At 56.6% G+C, this 21,989-nt stretch overlaps 1 protein-coding gene across 3 annotated transcripts in view; it reads right to left on the bottom strand.

The window, feature by feature from the left end:
- Positions 1-247: 247 nt before the first annotated feature.
- CXXC5 (CXXC finger protein 5) overlaps positions 248-21,989 on the bottom strand; it is a 35,969-nt gene continuing 14,227 nt past the window's right edge. For 2 of the 3 annotated variants that reach the window (XM_003900186.4, XM_003900187.5), the window contains exons 2-3: positions 3,042-4,137; positions 248-1,278 (exon numbers count right to left, since the gene is read on the bottom strand). In XM_003900186.4, the coding sequence (XP_003900235.1) occupies positions 1,234-1,278; positions 3,042-3,977 (981 nt within the window). In that variant the 5' untranslated portion in view covers positions 3,978-4,137 and the 3' untranslated portion in view covers positions 248-1,233. Of the gene's footprint in view, positions 1,279-3,041; positions 4,138-8,634; positions 8,726-21,989 lie in introns of those variants that run through there. The other variant, XM_017959941.3, reaches the window with a different exon arrangement.

Here is a 21,989-nt window from a genome sequence, read left to right as displayed (position 1 = left end):
ACCAGGCAGATGAGGTACTCTGGTACCAGTGACTTTCAGATTAAGAGCCTTTCCCTCCTGTCTGCTGGGCTGGTTGCTCCTGCTCTTGCCCATTCTGGATCCAGAGGCCTCTATTCCCCAAGAAATTCCCTTTCTAAATGTCCCTGGGCCATCCTTCTTCCTCCTCCAGGTGGTCCCAGACAACCCCTGCTCAAGAACGGCCCCCAAGTCAGCCCCCCAAAACCGGAGAGCAAGAAGCCAGCGGTGCTTCGTGACACAAACATGCATTCGTTTTATTCACAAAACAGCCTGGTTTCCTAAAACAATACAAACAGCATGTTCATCAGCAGGAAGCTGGCCGTGGGCAGGGGGGCCCAGGCCGCAGGGGGCCCCCTGGGCACCCACCCCCACCGGCAGGGGACCACGCAAAGAAGCCCTTTCTTCTGTTGCCATTAGAGAGGCCAGAAAAAAAGGACTTATTTTCTCTAAGAAAAGTAGCCAGGATTGGAAATATCGAGACGGGGCTCCCCAGATCGCAAAGGATAAACGAACAGAACTTTCATTTTTTTTTTTCCAAAATCATCACTGTTGGGGTAGGGGATCCCAGTCTGGGGACTGTGGGTGCAGCTCAGCTGGCCTGGTGCTCCCTCCCCTTCTGCGAGCTCCCTGCTGGCAGCTCTGCACGCGTGGATGGATACAGAGGGGCTTCTACACGGCGCCATCAACATTCTCTTTATGAACGTGAGTGGATTCTCCAGGCAAACTATGCACTATTTCATGGTCGGAAAGAATCAAAGGAAGTTTAAATGAGGGTGGAGTTAAACTGTGCTAAATTACAGTAGTGCTTATTAGTAACTAGATTTCAAAAGGTTACAGAAAATTTACATTCTCTACACAAAAACTGCATCTCCTGCACAGACAACATCGACATCGACACAGGAAGGAAACTGATTGTCCATTCTTTGCCCAGGAAGTCTCGGTACTTTATAGATTCGTCTTTACCTCTTTTTTGTTGTTGTTCTTCCGAAAAAGCAGTTAAAAATTTTTTTCTTTTCTTTTTCTTTTTATACTAGGGACGTGGAGATGTTAAAACGACAACAAAAAATATATATATAAAAACAGGAATGAAATCTGTGAGAGAATATTTTTGGTTCTAAAGACGGGTGCATCCGTTTGTCTTCGCCCGAATCCCTTGCTGGAGACCACACGAGCAGTGACATTGCACGGAGAGGGCAGCTTTGGGTTCCGCCGCCGTCACTGAAACCACCGGAAGGCGGCTCCTGTCGGAAGCATCACCTTCTGGCGGGGGCAGGAGACAAAAACAAGGAGAGAGTTCAGTCAGGGTCCGGGTAGGCCTGGAGCAAAGACGTTCCCCCGTGGATGGCCTCATGGCGGAGGGACAGGCATGGAGGAAGAGCAGCCACCCCTCGGAGCTCCTGCCACCCCAGCCAGGCCAAAGGAGGAGCTCGACCTGCTGGGCTGCTGGAAGGCCCGGAGGACTCTGAGGCCTCCTGAGCCACTGTGCCCAGGAACCCTCCTTCCAGAGAGGAAGACCCTTCCCCTGGCCCAAAGGCAACAGCACCAGGTGGCTGTGGCATGTTTCTGTAAATGAGCGTGCAAGCACGTGCGGCGGATGTGCATATGGGTGTGTGCCTCGTGCTATGCTGAGCTGTGCGGTATGGAGCTGTGGGAGGTGGGTATTTGGGCTATTTCTCAAGCAGCCGTGTCTACGTGTGTGTGCATGTGTGTCTACACTGGACTAAAGTGGGTGCCTTTGTGTGTACATAGGAGAGCAGAAATGGAAGGGCTGGGGCTGGGGCTGGGGCTGGGGCTGGGGCTGGGGTTGGGGTTGGGGTTGGGGTTGGGTTGGGTTGGGGAGGGTAACCAGGAGGCCATGGCTGGGATACACCACTGTTGTTTTCCAACCATTCTGGACATTTGCGTCAAGCCCACTCGTAGAGGGGCGGGGATAGGGGCAGGGACTGCAGGCTGAAAAGATGCTTTTGTACCCAGGCCTGGCACTCCAGCTAGGTTGCTGCATCCAGGGGCACAGGGACGGGCCCTGCCACAGGGATGCAGAGACAGCAGCATGGGAACCCCTTGCCTTCTCCAAGCCAATCCCACAGTGGCTAGGTCCTTGACCACCTGGGCTCATGGTCACCTTCCCTTACCCCGGCCCCAAAAATCTGTCAAGTAGGTGCCCAGACCAAGGGTTCTTCCAGGCCTCAGAGCAGGGCACCCAGCACTGGAGCAGCTCTATCCTTGGGTGGCCTTGGGGGAAAAATGGCCCTGGAGGGGCAAATGAAGGGCTTAAGGGCACAGAGCCTGTGAAACAGAATCCCTTAAACAGGGCAGGGGAGAGACGCAGAGTTCTAAGTCATGGACTGGATGCTTTAGGCCATGTCTGAGCATCAGAAACTTAGGACCTGGCCGGGCGCAGTGGCTCAAGCCTGTAATCCCAGCACTTTGGGAGGCCGAGACGGGCGGATCACGAGGTCAGGAGATCGAGACCATCCTGGCTAACACGGTGAAACCCCGTCTCTACTAAAAAAAATACAAAAAACTAGCCGGGCGAGGTGGCGGGCGCCTGTAGTCCCAGCTACTCGGGAGGCTGAGGCAGGAGAATGGCGTGAACCCGGAAGGCGGAGCTTGCAGTGAGCTGAGATCCGGCCACTGCACTCCAGCCTGGGCGACACAGCAAGACTCCGTATCAAAAAAAAAAAAAAAGAAATGAAACTTAGGACCTGTATGGAAATATCAATACCTGACCCAGAACCCCAGGAGAGGAATCAGAATTCCAGGGCCTGGCTGAGAATGCTAGGTCCTTACCTGGAATTTCAAGCTTGCCTTGCAAATTATGGCCTGATGGAATTCTCAGAATGTGGTTCTGACTTTTGGGGCAGTAAACTGGTGTCTCGAAGCCAGACCCCCAGACCCCAAGGACGGGGGGGCATCCCCCAGACACTTGCCCAGGTAGGAAAGGTGGGGTCAGGGCACGGGGGTGGGTTTGGACTGCCAGACAGACACAAGAGCCCACACACCTCCCTCTAAGGCGCCGTTACCTCCAGAGCAGCGGAAGGCTTCTTTTTGAGTTCCTCACATTTTCTGAATTTGCAAATCTGATGGCCAGTCTTTCGGTTCCTACAACTGCTGCACTGCTCGCAGTTGATGCGTCGCCGGCAGGGCGCGCACATGCCGCAGCGTTTCCGCTTCTTCTTGCCGGAGCTGATGGCAGAAGCCAGCTCTCCCTGCATGGGGTACTCGGCCAGGCCCGCCATGTGCAGCGCGCTCTCGGCCAGGAACACACCTGCCGGGGTCATAATGAAGAGGCCTGGGTTGATGGGGAAAGCGCCCAGGTAGGGGAAGTCGGACTGGCCATTGAGGGCTTCGGCACCTGCCACAGCCTCCATGTCAGGCAGGCCAGCACCCGCCTCGCTCATCAACGGGAGGTGCTCCTGCACCACGCGCTTCAGCATCTCCGTGGACTGCGCAAACTGCTGCAGCGTCAGCTGTCCCTCGGCTGCCAGCTCCGTGGCCCGCTCTGCCTTGCTCAGCAGGCTGGCCACAGCACCACTTTTGTGCTTTGAGGTAGGGTTGCTTTTGTCCACTGCCATGGCCGCTGCCAGGTCATGCCCATTGGCCAACAGGGAGGCAGCAGCTGCAGCTGCAGTGGCCTTGTCAGCAGACTCCCCGCCCATCATGCTGCCACTGCCACTGCCACTGCCACTGCCACCACTGCTGCCAAAAGAAGAGTAGTGGGAGAGCGGGCGGGAGCGGCGCAGGCTCTTGTTGAGGGGCTCGCTGATGATACCACTCTTGTTTCGACGCTCGGGGGGTGGTGCATCATCTGCCACGGAGGCTGGTGCAGCGGCAGCCACTGCTGCACTCTTGTCTGCTGCTCCTGCCTTTGGGCCACTGCTGCCACTGCCATCGCTGGCATTGGTGTTACTGCTGCTACTGCCGCCGGTGTCCTGGGAGCCACCGCCGAGGCTCGACATGGTGGGGCCGAGGCCCAGACCCTGCTGAAGAGGGAGCCTGCCAACTGCCAAGGGTCCACAGACCAGGACCTGGCCCTGCTGCCCACAACAGAGATGCCTGGTGGGCCTCGCTGCTCAGGGCAGGCACATGGTCAGGTGTCCAGGTGGAAATGTCTTCACTCTGTCACAACAAGAGGATATAGGGTCAGGGCAGCAGTGAACACCTCCCTCTTCAACATCGCCACCACCGCCACTATCAACTGTCCTGTCATCCTGACCACCATGAGCTTGACCAGGCATTTATTAAGCATCAGATCCACCCTGGTGAGAAATTTCTTATTTGTACTATCTCAGTTAAGATCCACAAGAATTCTAGAAGCAGTGGCTGGTAATTCTCTACTTTATAGATGATGGAAACAAGATTTAGGAGAACTACCACTCTATGAACACACAGACACCAAGTGGCATGGTGGAGGCCCTAGTCCAGGCCACCGCAGCCCAAATCTGCCCTGCTAGAGTCTAGGAAAACCTGCCGGACGCAGGCAGTCCTTCTCGTGCTGGGGTGGGAGAGTGTTGGAGATGCTTATTAGCTGGGTGCAGTGGCTCACGCCTGTAATCTCAGCACTTTGGGAGGCAGAGGCAGGCAGATCGCTTGAGCTCAGGAGTTTTGAGGCCACCCTGGACAACATGGTGAAGCTCTTATCTCTGCAAAAAATACAAAAGTTAACCAGGTGTGGTGGTACATGCCTGTAGTCCCAGCTACTCAGGAGACTGAGATGGGATGACTGCTTGGGCCCAGGAGGTTGAGGATGCAATGAGTTATAATCATGCCACTGCATTCCAGCTTGGGGACAGTGAAGCCCTGTCAAAAACAAAAAACAAAAAACAAAAACAAAAACAAAAAAACTACCTCTACATCCTAATCTTCCTTCTCTGTCCGAGGGGAAGAGTGCTTAATGGTACAGATCATACAGTCTGGAAGGCGGCCCCTGAATCCTCATCTGGGGATTCCTAATACACATCAGTTATTTCAAGGCTCTGACATGTCCTGCAGGCAAAGGAACCTGGTTGCCTTTGTGTAACCCAGAGTTTGCTAATGAGTGCAGAACACTTATTTCAGGGATCTTCTCCCCTCCTACAAGGCGAGCAGCACAGGGCCAGAGGACAAACCGTCCCCTGCCACAGTGAGAGGACATGCTTGTGCACACCCTGGCACACGCTTCCTCCTCAACCCCCGAACCACAATCATTATCGTCTCAGACCCCATTCTTGTCTCTACTCAGGCCTCACTGTGGTGCTCTGGCCTCGCTCCCAGATTGGGGGGGGCGGAGGCCTCACAAGGCCTGCAGAGTAGGGCCTGGGTGGAGGCCTCAGTGAGAACCCAGAGAGCCGGGGTGGGCTGTTGCCAGGAGGGGCCTCTGGCTGGGGCAGGCTGGCACTGAGGAGTAGGCATGACCCTCAAGGGAGTGGAGCCCAGCAGGAACCTGTCCTCTGGCCACCTCCATGTTTCCGAGGCAGCCTTTCATGGGACAGGGCCTGCTCTACTCAGGTCTCAAGGTTAAGGCGTCTGAGCTGCCTCCTCAGCTGAAGGAACTGGGCCAGATGGAGCAGGGCGGCGGTTTCCTCATCAGTCCTGGCTCTCCAGCCTCCCTTCCGTCTGCCTGCTGTGGCCTAGCATCCCCCAGGAGAGGGGTGGGAGGACAGGGCCCAGCCCCAGAGCAGCTGGTGGCTCAAGGGGGAGGCGCACATCTGGCGGGCCCCATTGCGCCCTGGGCTTGAGGGCAGCACACACTGGATCTTTGTCCCCAGGCAACCCCACCACCCCCCTAGTCACAGGACTCAAGCCTGTCCCAAGAGAGCATCTAGTCCAACCCTCTGCATTTACAGAGGGGGAAACTGAGGCCCCCAAGTAGGGGAGAGGGAGGCTTCCCCAGGACTAAGGAGTGGCCAAAGAGGACTGCGTGTGGGGAAAGGAAAAGCTCTGTCTCTAGGGTAAGAAGAGTAGCTGGCATCAACAGCCAGGTACTCCCTCTCCCTCCCCAGTGGGCACCGAACCACCTAGGGCTCCTTCCTTGCAGGGGGAAATGGGTGGGGAGGAAGAGCTGGGCAAGCTGGCAGATTCCACCAGGACAGAGCCGGGGGGCCCTGGCAGAAAATCCATGCTGGGCTGGGGGGCATCAGAGGTCAGAGCTGAAGCAAGAAGACCATGTGTGTCCAAAGATAGCTGTGTTCCTTCCCACTTAATAAGGGCCAAGACCAGGATGGTCTTTTCAGCCCCTCTCCTCAGAGATTGGTGACCCCTACAGGAATTAGTGACCCTGGCTAGGTGTTGGGGACCAGGGTCAGTGAGATCAGAGACAGAAACCATCAAGTCAGCTCATCCAGCTCCTGCTCAACTAAGCACATCTGCCCTGCCCCGGATGACAACGCCGGCAGCCCAGATACTGGGTGAGGGGAGAAGGCAGAAGGCAGGTGTCTTGTGGGCTGGCGTGATGGGGAGGAGGGCAGGCTGTGCCCCAGACCCTGTGTGCATCCCCCGCCTCTGCGGCCTGCTGGCTGGTGGCAGAAATCGATAGCTGCATTAACGCTGCTCCTGCTCTGCTCGCTCGCCCCCTCCCTCCTCCCAGCTCCAGGATCTGGCTCTGCGTGCGGGGTGGGCAGGTCAATTAGAAGTCAGCTCCCTCCAACACAGCCAGCCTGCGCTCAGGGCTGGCGCTCTGGCCGAGTGTCTCGGCTTTTGTCTCTGTCCTGAGTCTCTCCTGGTGGGGACCAAACCTCATGTTCTGTTCCTCTCTTGGAATTTCTCTGATCTTCCACTATTCTGTCCTTCCTCAGGGCCCACCCACCCCCACCCTCTGAGGTCCTGGGACATGCTGAGCTTGGGACCAGAGGATGTGATATGTCACCAAACAGGTGCTGCAGGCAGAACACTATGGTTTTTCAGTCACAGAAGTAGGAGGGAGGTGGGCACACAGGGGGACTGGCTCACAGGGACAACTCTGTTTTCAAATCCAGAGTGGACAGACATGAACATCTGGTCCTCAAGCTTGTTCCAAATCGACCCTGGTACCTGGCTCATCTTCTCCTTCAGATCTTAGGAAAAACTGATGCCCTGGTCCCAGTGGACCACTGACCAAAAATCCCATTTGCCCTACTCATGGAAGGGGAGGACATAGAGGGGATGTTCTCCCAGGTCCCAGCCTTCTACTCTAGGGCGCACAGCCACCCCCTTCCAGGCCAGGAAGGGCCTGGCAGTGCCCAGGCAGCAGGGGAGGAGTCAGGGCTGTGTTGAAGCAGAGCGGGAATGAGCGGGAGGGAAAGCTGGCGGGCAGGCGGGCGGCGGCGGGCGCATCCATCATCGGCCCTGCCAGGAACGCATCCAGCCCCCAAAAAGAAATACTGCGCCTGAGGAGGGACAACAAAGGGCTCCGTTTCATCAGCAATGCGGAGCCAGCGCCCCGCCGCCCCGCCAGCCGCGGTCAGCCCACAAAGGACCCCTTTGTCCATGCAGGAGCCGGCCAGCCGGGCGCTGGGACCAGGGGCTGACGGGCGGGGACAGAGCACGGGGGGCTGGGGGGGGACAAGTTACGGAAAGCTGGGGGGCAGAGGGGCATGTGGGGGCAGAACAGAGACAGGTGGTGGGGACAGAATCTTGAGACAGAGAACTAGAGGGGTGGGTCAGAGAAAAGGAGAGCTCGAGAGGAGGGGGCAGAGGGTCAAGGTTAGTGGAGACAGTGTCATGGGAAGCAGTGTCTGGGGCAACAGGGTTCAGAGACCCAGGGACCCAGGACACCTTGTCTAGGCTCAGGGACTTAAGGGTCTAAAAGACAAGTAAACAGCCTTGAGGAGGGAGTCCCAGAAGGCAGCTGGGCATGCCCATAGGAGAGGGACGCAGAGGGAAGAGTAGAGGAGAAGTGCCGAGGACACCAGATCAGACCCACTGTGTAGCCCGAGGCCTGAGAAGAGGAGGTGGGGAGGAGATGGGCAGGAGAGTGGGGAGAAGGACTAGGGGGGAGGTGGGGAGGAGGGCTTGGGGGAAGGTGGGGAGGAGGCTGGGGAGGAGGGCTGCGGAGGAGGTGGGGAGGAGGACTGGTGAGGACTGAGGAGGAGGTGGGGCAATGGGTTCTTGACCCCAGAGCATGGCTGCAGGGCCCAATGCCTCCTGTAGGCTCCAGCTCACTGGCTGAGCTGGAAAGAGAGGGAGAGTCATACCTGGGGCCACCCTCCTGGCAGTAGAGGCCACCCCGTGCCTCTACCCTAAGGCTCTGGCCAGCCCCAGAAGGCAGGGAGCCTGCCCCCTTCTAGCCAGCCCCCACCACCTGTGTTGCCACTCCGGTTTCCTTAACCAATGGATCCTATCAACTAGCATTTACTGAGTATCCACTGTGTCCCATGCCCTGTGTTTTTATGCTTTACAAGTCTTAGCTCCTGAATGCCTCCCTAGAACCTGGGGAGACAAAAACTAATTGCCAATTTCAGACATGAGGAAATTTAGGCTCAGAGAGGTTCAAGCTGTCAGTCTGAGGTCAAACAGCTGGTGCCTAGCAGGGGTGGAGCTTGAACCCAGAGCCCAAGTGTTAGTCACCCTGCTCTGTGGCCACCTTGGCAACTGACAAAGTGGCCCACGGCAGGTGACCTAGGTACCCCTAAGGCTGCTCTTACTCCCCAGGATTGTTACCGTGCCTGTCACCTCTCCGTGGTTGGGGGCAAGCTGTCACAGACCCCAGGAGAGTGCCCCCACCTGGGGGACTTGGAGATGCCCAGGGCCCGGAATGCTAAGCCAGTGACATCATAATGCCAGCTGGCAGTGAGGTCACTGGAGGTGGTGGCAGTGCCCTTATTCAACCCTCAGCCCTAGAAGAGCCTCACTTCACCCCCTGCAGGGTTCAATCTTGAACTTTTGGGCCAGAAAGCACTGGGAAGGAGGGGACATCCTGGGATGAGATGGTGCCATCTGCATACAGACATGTACACAGGTGGCCCACAGCTGGATGTTCTAGATATTCATTTGCACACATCTTCCCTGCACGTACCCGGAGAGCAGCCCTGTACCTTATGATACCGGAGAGACAGCAGAGCACAGACTCAGACTCCAGCACTGTCTTCCAGGAGCACACAGGAGCTGGGCCCATAGTCACATGAACCAGTGTGAAACAAGAGCCGGAAGGGGACACAGTGAACTATCTGGGGCCTTCCTGGAGGAAGGGACTGCTAGGCTGAGAGTTAAGGATAAGGAGAAGCAACGAGAGGGGACAAAGGCATGAAAGAGAGCCTAGGCAGGCGGGGAAGTGGGCGTGAGGTATGTCTGTGAGGCTGACAGGGTCCCAACTGTGCAGAGCCTTGAGACCAAGGGCAGGATTTTTATTATTATTATTTTTTAAATTTTTTAGTAGGGATGGGGTCTTCCTATGAGGATCACGCAATCCTCTTACCTGGGCCTCCCAAACTGCTGGGATTATAGGCGTGAGCCACTGCGCCTGGCTGGCAGGATTCTTAAAAAATGGTTTTATCGAGGTATAGTTTACATACTATAAAATTCTACCACATTAAAGTATACATATAATTTAATGACTTTTAGTAAATCTACAGAGTTATGCAACCATCACCACTATCAAGGGCAGGGTTTGACCAAGGTACCATCCCCCCTCTATTCCTTGCTGGCTGACCAGCCTTGCAGCCATCCTGCCTACCCAGGGAGGCTTGTGGAAGAGGCTGTGTTTCAGGACCACCAACACCAGCCCAGCCGAGCTGCACATCCTGGCTCAATGCACCACTTTCCACGCTTCCATGCAGCACTTGACACCCCCGACTTGCCCCCTCCCCACCACCTTGGTGGGCTGGTCTCCTTGGCCTCCAAGTGAGGCAAAATAGGCAGACAGGCTGATGGTGCGCAAAGCAGACCACAGGCTATGGTGGTTGAACCAAGCCGGGCAGCGGGGTGGAAGGGAGGGTGTTCCGTCTCTGATTTCCATGATTCAGCCTGGGGAGTTTCCAGAGGGAAAAAAAGAAGTCCTGCTCAAGCCCAGGGAGACTGGTCTTGGAGGCAGGGAGAAATGCAGCCCCAGGCGGAGAGCACAGGGCACACATCCAGCTATGGATGGACACACACACCCCCACACACTGGCCACTGTGAGCACCCAGTGGGTTGACTGGGGTGAGACATGGCCTCAACCCCACCAGAGTCACCCCAAGACTGACTGCCAAAGACAGAACAAGGGACAGCATTTCTATGTCCCTGACTCCACACCCCTGACCCTCTTACACTGCTCCTCCCGGGGCAGGTACCAACCATGCCTTGGCCCGAGGACTAAAGGGTTTGTGCTGGGACACAAGGGTTTGAGCAAACCTGGAGTACGTACAGCTCTGTTTTCTCCCTCTTTTTTTTTTTTTTTTTGACGGAGTCTTGCTCTGTCACCCAGGCTGGAGTGCAAATGCCTGATCTCGGCTCACTATAACCTCCACCTCCCGGGTTCAAGCAATTCTCCTGCCTCAGCCTCCAGAGTGGCTTGGATTACGGGCGCACACCACCACACCTGGCTAATTTTTGTATTTTTAGTAGAGATGGGGTTTCATCATGTTGGCCAGGCTGGTCTTTAACTCCTGACCTCAGGTGATCCACCTACCTCAGCCTCTCAAAGTACTGGGATTACAGGTGTGAGCCACCGCACCCAGCCAGACTCTGTTCTGTTTTACACGGCTCCCCAACACAGCTGGAGGAGGGGATCAGCCCATTCATGAACAGCAACACTGAGGCCCCGGGCAGGATGTATGTTCTTTTTTTTTTTTTTTTTTTTTTTTTGAGACAGAGTCTCGCTCTGTCGCCCAGGCTGGAGTGCAGTGGTGCGATCTCGGCTCACTGCAAGCTCCACCTCCAGGGTTCACGCCATTCTCCTGCCTCAGCCTCCCAAGTAGCTGGGACTACAGGCGCCTGCTGCCACGCCCGGCTAATTTTTTGCATTTTTAGTAGAGACGGGGTTTCACCGTGTTAGCCAGGATGGTCTCGATCTCTTGACCTTGTGATCCACCCGCCTCAGCCTCCCAAAGTGCTGGGATTACAGGCATGAGGCACCGCGCCCGGCCAGGATGTATGTTCTGACCTGGGGCTCTAGGGAGTGAGATGCCTGGTATGCCTCTGATAAAGACAGGCCCTTTCCTCAATAGGCACCTCTCTCAGGCCAGGTTCCTTTCCTGGAAGAGTCAAAGTTCAGGAAGACCCTTCCTCATTTTTTGACCATGGGAAAAAACTGGCCTCCGAGACAGTTTTCCCATTTGTCACATAGGACCAACCACAGCTAACAGGTACGGGGCTCTTCCTACGTGCCACACTGTCCATGCTTTATCTCACGTTATCCTCATACCCCATCTCTAAAGGAAGTCCTATTATTGCCCCATTTAGAGCAGGCAATTTTATTAAGCAGGTGTGATGACGCCCTGCCTATCTGGGATCCCCTGAATCTTGTAGTAAACATTTCCCAATGTGGTGATCTCTGAGCTGACACCAATCAGAAATTAGGGCCCATGTACCCCCTCAGGACCTCCCTCCTGATGGGCCTCACCATGGGACAAGCCAGGGAAGGCTAGCCCAGGGATACATGAGCCAAGAAATCAGAGATGGGGCACTGTTCTTCTGGGGCTCCTATGTGAGGTGTGTTTGCGTGTCTGGGGTTTGGGGAGGCATATGTGCATAGGACTGGCTAGGGAACTGGAGTCCTGAGGTCTAGGTTTGTGGCTCCACCCTGTCCCTCCCTGACTAGTGACTTTTACCAAGCTCTTTCCCCTACTAAGCCTATCTCCCATTTGTAAAATGGAAACAAATGGCTCTTGCTCCTCACCCCAAACTACTGGAGGAGTCACGATCCCAGGGCATACTATGGGGAAGGAGGCAGAGATACAGAGGGAATAAAAAAAGGATTCCAGACAGTGATCCCCTCCACCCTCCAGACCTCAGGAGGAAGGCCCCAGAGGCCCCGATCAGTCACTGATACGATCTGCAGGTAGGAAACTGATTTGAGAGAAGGGTTTTGAGCAGGACGCAGGGCTGAGACTGAACCCTAGAAGAGGTGAGACCCACTGGGGCAAGGAGCATCCAGTCCCTTCTACTCTTAAGTTCCCCAGAGGACATTAAAATAAACAGCAGGTCCTGGCCAGGTGCGGTGGCTCACGCCTGTAATCCCAGCGCTTTGGGAAGCCGAGGCGGGTGGATCATCTGAGGTCGGGAGTTTGAGACCAGCCTGACCAACATAGAGAAACCCCATCTTTACTAATAACACAAAAATTAGTCGGGCACGGTGGCGCATGCCTGTAATCCCAGCTACTCGGGAGGCTGAGGCAGGAGAATTGCTGGAACCTGGGAGGCAGAGGTTGCAGTGAGCCAAGATCACACCACTGCACTCCAGCCTGGGCAGCAAGAGCAAAACTCCACCTTGAATGAATGAATAAACAAATAAATAAATAAGTAAATAAAAATAAACAGCAGGTCCTAATAGCGCACACTCACTGTTTGCCAGGCACTGTGCTAAGCATTTCACATGCATTTTCTCACCAGATTCTACTACCATTATTATTATCCTCATTTTACAGATGAGGCAACTGAGGTTCAGGGACATAAAGTCACCTGCCTAAGGTCACAATGTCAGTAAGTGGCAGAGCCAGGATTTAAATCCAGGTCTGTACGACTCCAGGGCCTGGTGCTCCAACGCTGGCTGAGGGCTCCACAGCATATGGAGGGAAGACTTCAGCTAAAGGGTGAGGTTCAGTTCAGCTCTCAGCTTGGGGAAATCCCCTAGGTTTCCCTTGGGTCCTGGAGGGTGGCTCTCAGGGCCCTGTTGCAGAGAAGTCTGCAGCTGTACCCCATGGCCCAGGAAAAGATGGGGAAGGGGCTGCGGGTGGGCCAGACGGGCCAGGCTGGGCCAGAGCTCCGGGCATTCCGGCGGCCTCCGCAGGAAGCAGAACGGGACGGAAACCGGCTCCTGCCTCCTCCCCCAGAATCCTGTGGGCAGCCCAGCCGGCCGCACAGAGGCCCTCTTTGTGCCTGCCCCAACCCGCCACCCGCGGCTGGCCCAGGGTTTTGAGTTTCCTGGGGGGTGGGGGCCCAGCCACTGCTAAGCCTCCATCTAGCTCCCCTCCTGGGGGCAGCCACAGCAGTCCACAGCTGGAGGAGGAAGAGAGGGGATGGCCAAGGCCACTCTAGAGACCCTGGGGGCCTGGAGTCTGCCCACACCCCATTCCTCCAACATTTACACACCCAAATCAGGGGCTGAAGGTGGGAAGAGGGACCCAGAGACAGAGTTGAGGTCACCCCCCAGAGTCTGCCTCTGCCAGCAGCCACCAAGCCTGTCACGACACACCTGGAACCCCACCCATCCCACGCCATCCTGGCGCTCTTGGGCCTAGAGTGGTGCACACAGTGAAGCTGGGCAGTGGGCCAGGCAGTCCATGTCAAACCATTTCCCACTCTCCGAGGCTCCCCGGACACACAAGGCTCAGCAAGCTGAGGCCTCAAGCTCACTTCCCAGTATTTTGGGGGACAAAAGCCCCTCGGGTGGCATAACTGCCCAAGGATGCTGGGCACCTGAGAGTGAGCTCAGGGGGCTGGAGTGTGTATGGTGACAAAAGCACTGCATACAGTGTGTTTTCGCGTGTCTACCCGGGAGGTGTGCTGCACAACTGTGTGTGAGTGCGTCCAGTGGACTCTGAATGTGCCCAGTTGAGTGTGTAGTCTCAGATGTCGCCCTCTACAGACCACAGCATTAAAGCATATACGGGGATCATGTACCAGTGCTGGGGGAGATCTTTGACTCTGTGACCTCTGAGGGTAAAGTGGAGGCATGTGTGTGCCACCCACGTCTGTGAATGTATATGGATGTCCAAGTGCACGCGTGTGCGAATAGGGTGGTTTATGTGGTGAGAGAATGTTTGTGGGTTCTTCTGGTCTGTACATGTCAACATTATCTTTGCCGCATGAATGTCAGTGTGTGTGTGTTCACATGCACTGTGAGTTGTGTCAGGAGCTCTGGGCTGTATGAGAGTCTGGGGCCCTAATGGAACGGGGATGGTGTAGACAGGAACTGGTGCCAGCTGCTAGGGCCCCTATGGAAACAGGAAGCTGCCCACAGGTGCACCTGGGCTGTGGTGGGGGCTGGGTTCCATCCAGGTTCAGTTTGTGCCTCTATGAAACCAACCCAGGGTTCCACTAGCCGAGAATCTGTCCCAGCTGTAAGGGGGACACCTGCCTTGTCTGTGTTCAAGGTCCAACAGCTCTGGCCAGTGTCTACCGCCTGCCTGGCCTGAGCGTGGAAAAAACTGGAAAACAAAAGCCCCCAGACCGCAGGCCCTCCCTGCAGAGGTGTCGGGGAGGCAGGCAAGAGGCGGGAGGCTGAGGAGGAGGGAGGGAGGTGTCGCCGCAGCCCCGGAACACAAAAATAATGAGGCGAGAGGGGCCATGGGGCCAAGCCGGCTAGTTCCGGAGTCGCTATCTGACCTTGACAGATGCCACAGCTGGGCGCCTGGAGAGGAGCTGCGCCACAGTGCTGCAGAACCCCCCCAGCACCTCCCCCAGGCCAGGGTCGATGGAGGCTCAAGCTGGCCCCAGCCAGAGGCAGCCACCCCATGAGGTGGGAGCCAGAAGGACTCGGAGCACCTCCCAGTAGGGGGGATGGGGTAGAGGTGTCTGGAGGCAAGGGAGTGGGAGCAGGGCCACTGCAGGGCACAAAAGGCAGCAGTGGGGTCTTCTGAGGGTGCCCTTGCCCTCAGGTAAGGCTACATGTGTGAGAAGCACGCAGAGCCTGCCATTGTGTGTGTGTAGCTTGGCTGTGGGGCTGTGTGTGTGGAGAAGGGAAGTAAAGCGTGAGTGTTGGTGTGACAAAAATTGTACTTGTGTGCATGTGTCCTCGGGGTCACACAAGGCTGGGAAGACAGGCTCATGTCCCTGAAATGGGTGTGGCCACATCACTCGGTGTTGGCACTGATCACTCCCCAAACTCATTTAGAGTCACAGCTGTCCTGGCGGGTGCGAGCTGTGCTGGGTCTAGGGGTAGGATGGGAGACAAAGAGAGCCACAAGTCCTGTCACTTGCAGATGGGGGAGAGGCGCCCCTCCGGCCCTTCCTGACCTACCCTCTCTCCCACTATAGCGGTTGTCCCAGGCACTCAGTGATGGGCACGGGGCTGCGCACCGCCACTCTAGGGACATCAGCCAGGGGCTGGGGTGAGTTGCAGGAGGGGATGCTGGGCTGGAGGTGGATTAGCAATTCCGAGCACTGGCTGCATAATTAAAAAATCATTACGGCAGGCGGGCAGAGCTGAGTGTGAGCTCACGCTCAGAGCGGGCGGGGACACTGCCATGGCACTCCCCCTCCCACTGCTTCCCCGAGGAAAAATCCCACCTGCTAATATAATTATGGAAAAACACAAGCACGGAAATTTGGTTTCAGCAAACAACGTGCCTGAGTGCCCAGGGCCTGCCTGGCCCTCAGCACAGCGAGCAGGCTGGCCAGTGGCACCCAGGACTCACGGAAGTAAGGCAGGCCCTCCTGGGTCCAGACATTACCTCCACTCCCTCAGCAGCCCCCCAAGAGAGGAGACTGGCCGGGGGATACAAAGCCCAGCTCCCTAAATCCCAAATTCAGGAGAAAATGGGCTGGTGCTGATGGTTTACAAAAGGGGAAACTGAGGCTAAGGAATCTACATAAGGTCACTGTGTTTGTGGCAAAGCCAAGAGGAACTAGATCTGTGCTCAGTGCAACACCTCAGGGCTCAACACCGCCTCGTGACTCCCCCTATCATCAGTCATCCCCCAGCCTTCTCCGCTCCGCCTGGGATAAGCGTATCTCTCCTGGAGACTGAAGAGAGCCTCCAACCCAGGTACCCCGGCATGGCCCAGAGCCTACTCAGACCTGCACGCCACGATGGGGTTCAGGGACAGGGCGTCCTGGGCTCGTCTGGGTTAAGCCAGGCGAGCAGACCTGGCTCCCGCCCCAAGAAACGCGGCCAGCTCTGGGGCACAGGCCCCAGAACGGCAGGAACAGCCGCCATCACCTCGGGCCTGGAGCGGGCAGCGGGCCTGGAGCGGGCAGTGGGCGGCGCGGGAGGGAGCCGGGCCTAATTAGTCGGCCTGGGACCCAGGCGGGCGCCGGGGCGGCAGACGCGGCCGCCAGAGCCGCGCAGGCACGTCCGCGTCCGGCTGGGAGGCGGCAGGGAGCCGGGAGGCGCCCTGAGCCGCGGCGGGACGGGCAGCCTGGGAAGGCCTGGGCCAAGGAGATTCCGCACCGAGAAGGCCGGCCTCCCCTCATTCCTCGGTGCCACCAGGCGCAGCAATTAGAGGCTTTCAAAGTTTGTCCTTAATTGGTTTCATTTTTGCCTCATAAATGATTCATGGCCCCAGAGGTCTGGGAGGCAGAGGGAGTGGCAGGGGAAATTTGGGGAGGCTTTTGCCTGGGGCCAGGCTCCCTACCTGAGGTTGGGGAGGGTGCCGCAGCCCCAGCCCAGGAAGGGATGAGAGGGGCTGGGAAGCCTCGGGCAGGTGGGACCCTGCAGCAAAAATTAAAACCCAGGCCCTCTCCTTGGAGCGCCGACTAATTAGGAACTGCAACTTCTTTTCAGCACACCAGAGCTCTGCATCCAGGCCTGAAGCCACCGCAGCTGCTGGGGCCCTGGGAGCATGAATAATAATGTGATGATAACAAAATAACAGTGTCAGTAGTAATAATAAGGATGGCGAGAACAACATATACGTGATCTCTTTCAGCCACCCCTGCTCCCCCAAACACTAGTGTCTGTTTTACAGATGAAGAAACTGAGGCTCAAAGGCCTGCCCTCTGACCCTCAGTCTGATGCCACAATCCCTTAGCCCCCAACCCCCCAAGCTCTCAAGAGCATGGGACTGACTATTCACCCTCCAGGAATAGTGCCTGCCAGGAGGGTCAGGAGCTGCAGGGCCTAAGGAAGCCTGGGAATGGTCCTGAGGCCTGAAAAAAGACCCCAGTCGGTACCAAGTGGCCCCACACCCACCTGAGCCAGGCTGGCTCTGCCCCTCAACAGGCTGTGCGACCTCGCAGGGTCTTAACTGACCCTTCTGTAAAATAGGAGCACATTAGCCCTATGCCCCCACATTGAGTGCTAACCCAGTGCCAGGCACTAGGATAGACAGGAGATACCATGGACCCCATGGTTTAACAAAGTCTGTGCAGAGAACCCTGAGCGCTCAGTCAATGGGTAAAGTGCTGGGGAGCAGTACCCGGAGGGCTTCTTGGAGGAGGTGAGGTGGGAGGAGGAAATGCCTCTCCTCTGACCCCATAACCAGCCCACACAGGATGCTCAGGAGTGGGTGTAGTCCACTTAAACCCAAGACTGGGGTTGGACCTTGAAGAAACCCAGAACTACAGACCACATCGGAGTGACAGGGATGCAAAGTGCCCAGCTCAGCCTGCCCATGATGCTCCCTTTGATCCTGAACAGCTATGGGAGGTGAGGCATACTAAACTGAGCAGGGCCCATCTGGCCCCTGGAAATCCTGAAGGTGAGGGAACACATGAAACAAGTCGGAAGGTAAATGCTGGGTGGCCTGACTCCCTTGGAGCAGGGCTCAGGGTCTCACAAATACCATCTCTTGTATCCTTCAGTTCCTCTGACACATGCACCAGGCTCCCCTCTCAAAACCTGGTCCTCAGGCCCCAGCCACAGCACAGTCCCAGTCAGCTCGCTGCTCTCCCACCCAGCCTGCCTCCAGTGGGCAGCCCGTGCCAGGGCCAGCACCACTTCAAGTGGTTATGCATCCCTGCACCTCTCCGCAGCTCTCTGAATGGCATCTATGATCATCCCCATTTCCCGGATGAGCAAAATGAGGCTTAGAGAAGCTAAGGGACCTGCCCAACACCACATAGCTCAGGAGGGCCCACGTTCCTCATCTTGCTGGCCTCTTTGTGGCTCAGTATCCTTGACCTGTCCCAGGCCTGGCCATTCTTGCCCCAACCCTGACCCTTCTCCTGTCTAGACAAAGACCACACCAAAGCCCACGCTCCTCCAGAAACTAGGACTTGATCCGGCCGAGGCTTGTGGTCAGAAGACCCACAGGAGGTCCAGGAGGTAGTGGGGGTGTCTGTGTACCCTGAGACCCCTGGGGCATGGGGGTCTTCTGAGGCTTGGATGGGGTAGTAGGGGAAGCTCCCACAGGCACACACAGGGATGGGGGTGATGGGGGTGAGGGGGCTGGCCATATTCTGTGGCTTCCTTCCTGGGAAGAGTCAACTTCAAGGCCCCTATCACCCATACTTGGGAGGAGGCCGCCCATGGGATTCTGAAGCTGGGGCACACATCCTCTGGAAATGAGACCAAGTTCTACCTGCCCCTGCTCCACCGTGCTGGAGGACACTGCTGAGGAGCCGGGCAAGGCTCACCCTCTCCGAGCCTCAGTGGCTTCATCTGCACACTGGCCCGATAATGTCCTTTGAGCGCTTTGAAAAAGTTTTTGAGAATAGGTTTAGAGGTTTTCCTTGAGAAAAGGGGTTTGGAAGAACTGGTCTATTTTCGGCTGGGGGCACTTTGGACACTGGGGTCAGTGTACCATAGCAGCCTGAAAATGGCTTGTTGAACACACAAACAAGTGGCCAAGTTCTTATCCTCAGCAGGTCTGGTCAACAAACCCTTCCCAGGTGCCGACTCTGGGCCAGGACACTGGTCTGCCCTTTGCTCCTCGCTGTCCATCTACCTGTCTCAGGGCTGCCCAGCCAGGTCACTGGGGTCCCTCTCCCCAGCCTGCCCGGAAGCTGTACACCTCCAGTGGGTCAGCACTGACGTCAGCAAGACTGGCCGGGCGTGGAGCCCGCCACCTCCGGAACCGCCAATTAATTAACTTTTTCAAATTAATTTCCCAAGCAAAATTCCATAATTACATCTGTCTCCATCAGTCCAAGCTGGGCAGGCAAGAGGACCCTGCAATGAGATGGAATGTGGTGTAAGGGGGTGGCCATACCAGCCCTGGGGCCAGGTCAGAGAGGCCACTGGGGGTTAGGTTTCACTACAGTTGGGCACTGGCCTGGCATCCTTATGGATCCTATCTGGGAAGGGAGGGGGCTGAGAGATTAGAGCATTCCAGCAAGAAGGTGGGCGCTCAGGGAGACCCATGGTCAGCCCAGCTCATCGGGATGCCCCATCCCCCACCCCATTGCCCCTAAACCACAGCGGGTCTTGGCATGGCCCAGTAGCAGCACAGGCACCGCGAGGCTGAGAAGGCCGCGGCTGCGGCGTTCTAATTTCCCAAAGGGGCTGAGATTAATTAGCTCACACACAGGCGCAGAGAGGGAGAGGAGAGTGGGAGCAGGAGCGGGCAGCGTCAGGCGAGGAGCTGGCTGGCACTCCCCCCTGCCCGCCCGGCAGGCAGTCGGCGGCCTTGACAGCCTGGGTGCTCTGAAGGTCAGTGGCCAAGCTGGCTGAGCCAGCAGATTGGCACTGTCTCCTTCCCAGAATCCTCAAGACCAAGGCTGGGGTACAGTGACCAGGAGGATAGTCTGGGGGGGAGGCGCTCCGCTGTCACCACCCTCTGTCGGTTCTGTGCCAGGTGCTCTGTCCACATCATCTTGATTGATGCTCACAGCAACCCACAGAAGTAGGCAACATGATTCTCCCGTTTCGCAGATGAGGACACTGAGGCTCAGAGCTGAGTGGGGCACTGGTGTGGGTCAAGGTCAAGCAAGTGTGGACAGTGGAGGTGACGCTGAAATGCAGGCTGGCCCAACTCTACAGCCCACCCTTCTTCCCCTGGACCCCTGTGCAGGTGTGAGGGCTACAGGAGCTCTGGGCCTGGGGAACTGGAACACCAGTCACAAAGCTCCTAAGTGTGTCTGTCTGCAGGGAATGGACTTACCCCTGCTTCAGAGAATGTGCAGGGCAGACTTGCACAGTCATTTCACAGATGAAGAAACTGAGACCAGAAAGGGGAAATGACCTGAGGCTGGGACCAGCCTGTAGTAAAGTCAACCCAACGAAGTGAACTTTAGTGAGCCCTGACCCAGGGCCATGCAGCGCCTGGTGCTAAGTGACACACGGACCACGGGATAGGGGGTCATTGTGGCTATGTCCCTGTATACCAAAGAGGAAGTGCCAGCTCAAGGGCACTTGCTCAACTCCTCCCTGAAGGGTGCCCAGGAGAGGGAAATGGAGCCCCTGGGGAGGGGGTGGAGAAGGTAAGCAACCCTGACCAGGCCCTGAGGCAGCTTCCCCGGACCTAACCATGGAGTTTCCCAGAACGTGTCTACAGAAGAACCCAGAAACCCCAAGGGGCATCCATCTGCTCCCCAGGGGGTCCCCCGCCCACCCACCCACCGTCTCCCCTGGAGTTAAGGGGTTAGGTTAGCAGTTCCAAGGCTCTTAGGTTCAAACCGGAAAGTGCCTTGAGATACCAGAGGGTCCTAGGAGAGTTAAGGCGCTGGGCATGGGGGAGGGGGCTGGCTCAACTAGAACACTACGCATCTTGTGTGTAATGGGGCAAGGGGAGCCCCTCATCTCAGAGACACAGGCTCAGGCCATGCCAGGGTCCAAGTAGGCTTTGGAGTAGGGATTCCTGTCCTAGCTCTGCTGTCTCCAGCCTAGGTGACCTTAGACAGGTTGCTGACCCTCGCTGAGCCCAACCCCTAGCCACTGAAATGCAGCTGCTGACAGCCCCCACCTCGTCAGGTCCTGGAGAGAACCTATGTGAAGGGGTCAGTGTAGGGTCCACATGCAGTAGGTGCTCAACTAAGGATAGCTGTGTTGTTTTTACTGTCATCATCTGCCAGCATAAGCGTGAACGTCACGGACAAGTCAGGCCAGGCATGTTGGGTAAGCCAGGTCATGGCCCCGGTTCTCTCACCGTTTGCTTTTGAGCTCTGAGGCAATCCTTCATGCCTCAGTTTCCCCAGCCCCAAATACAGAGCATTCCCCCTCTAGCCTGCAGGACCATGGGGAGATGGACATGTGGTAGAAGCCTGAAGGTTACAATGAGGGTAGCACCCCACTGGTCAGGCTTGCATCTCCTCTTCTGCCCAAAGGAAGAAGGCCTACCTACACTTCTGGACAGCCTTTCCTCCTACCTCCCTGGCCCTCAGCCCTGCCTGCTCATGTTGGCTCTTCTTAATCTCCCACAGCCCTGTCAGCCCTCACAAAGGCACATCCCAAGCCTCTCGCTACCCTGCAAAGGCTCCATTTGCCACCTGGAAGTCCCTGCTCAAGTCTAACTTGTAGACTTGCTGTGTGAGTGTAGGGGGTGGGAGACAGAGAAATCCTTGAAACTAGTCGGCTCTCTGTTCCCTCTGATATTAGGAAGCCTCCAGGATTTTCCACCCAAGGACCATGGGTTCCTCTGCCCTAGGTCCAACCCATTCCCATCCCTCCCCGCAACCCCTGGCCCCCAGCTCAGCCTCTTCACTCGGGTACCTCATCATCCCCATCTGAGAACAGCCCTAGAGAAGGCTAAAGCCAAGACCTAATTAAGGAGCCCTTGTTATGGGATGCCACCCCCAGAAAAATGCCAGCTCTAGTGGAGCAGGTGGAGGGGCACAATCGCTTGGAGATCCACGTGTGACATAATGAGAACTGATGACAACACACCCCACCCTCTACTTCAGGTCCTGCAGCTTTGAGACAGAGATGAGAGTCATACCGATCTCACAGGTGACAAACATGAGGTCAGAGAGGTGAGCAGACTTGCCCATGATTACACAGCAGGCAGTGACCAATCCAGGTGTGGAGCCCAGGCCTGTCCAACTCCAGAGTCCGCGGCACAGGGGCATCCAGTTTCCTGACTGGCCACTGCTATTTGTGTCCCTCAGGATGCTTGGGTCCCTCTCTCCTCCTCAACCACGGCCCAGTCCTTTATGGAGACCTGTGTGGCCAGGAGGAGGGAGCCCAACTGGGCCTGAGTCCTTATAGTCATATGCCCTTTGACCACTGCTAGGCTGTCTCAGTACTGTAGGCCCAGAATGACCTGTAGTCTGGGTGTTAGGAGACTGTGTCCAAAGCCCTTCATGACTATGAAGCCATTCCCATCAGACTCACTTCTGTC

Source organism: Papio anubis, chromosome 5 (assembly GCF_008728515.1).
Source record: "Papio anubis isolate 15944 chromosome 5, Panubis1.0, whole genome shotgun sequence".
NCBI lineage: Eukaryota > Metazoa > Chordata > Mammalia > Primates > Cercopithecidae > Papio > Papio anubis.
Note: the sequence above shows the minus strand (reverse complement) of the source record. Positions and strands in the feature narration are given on the sequence as shown.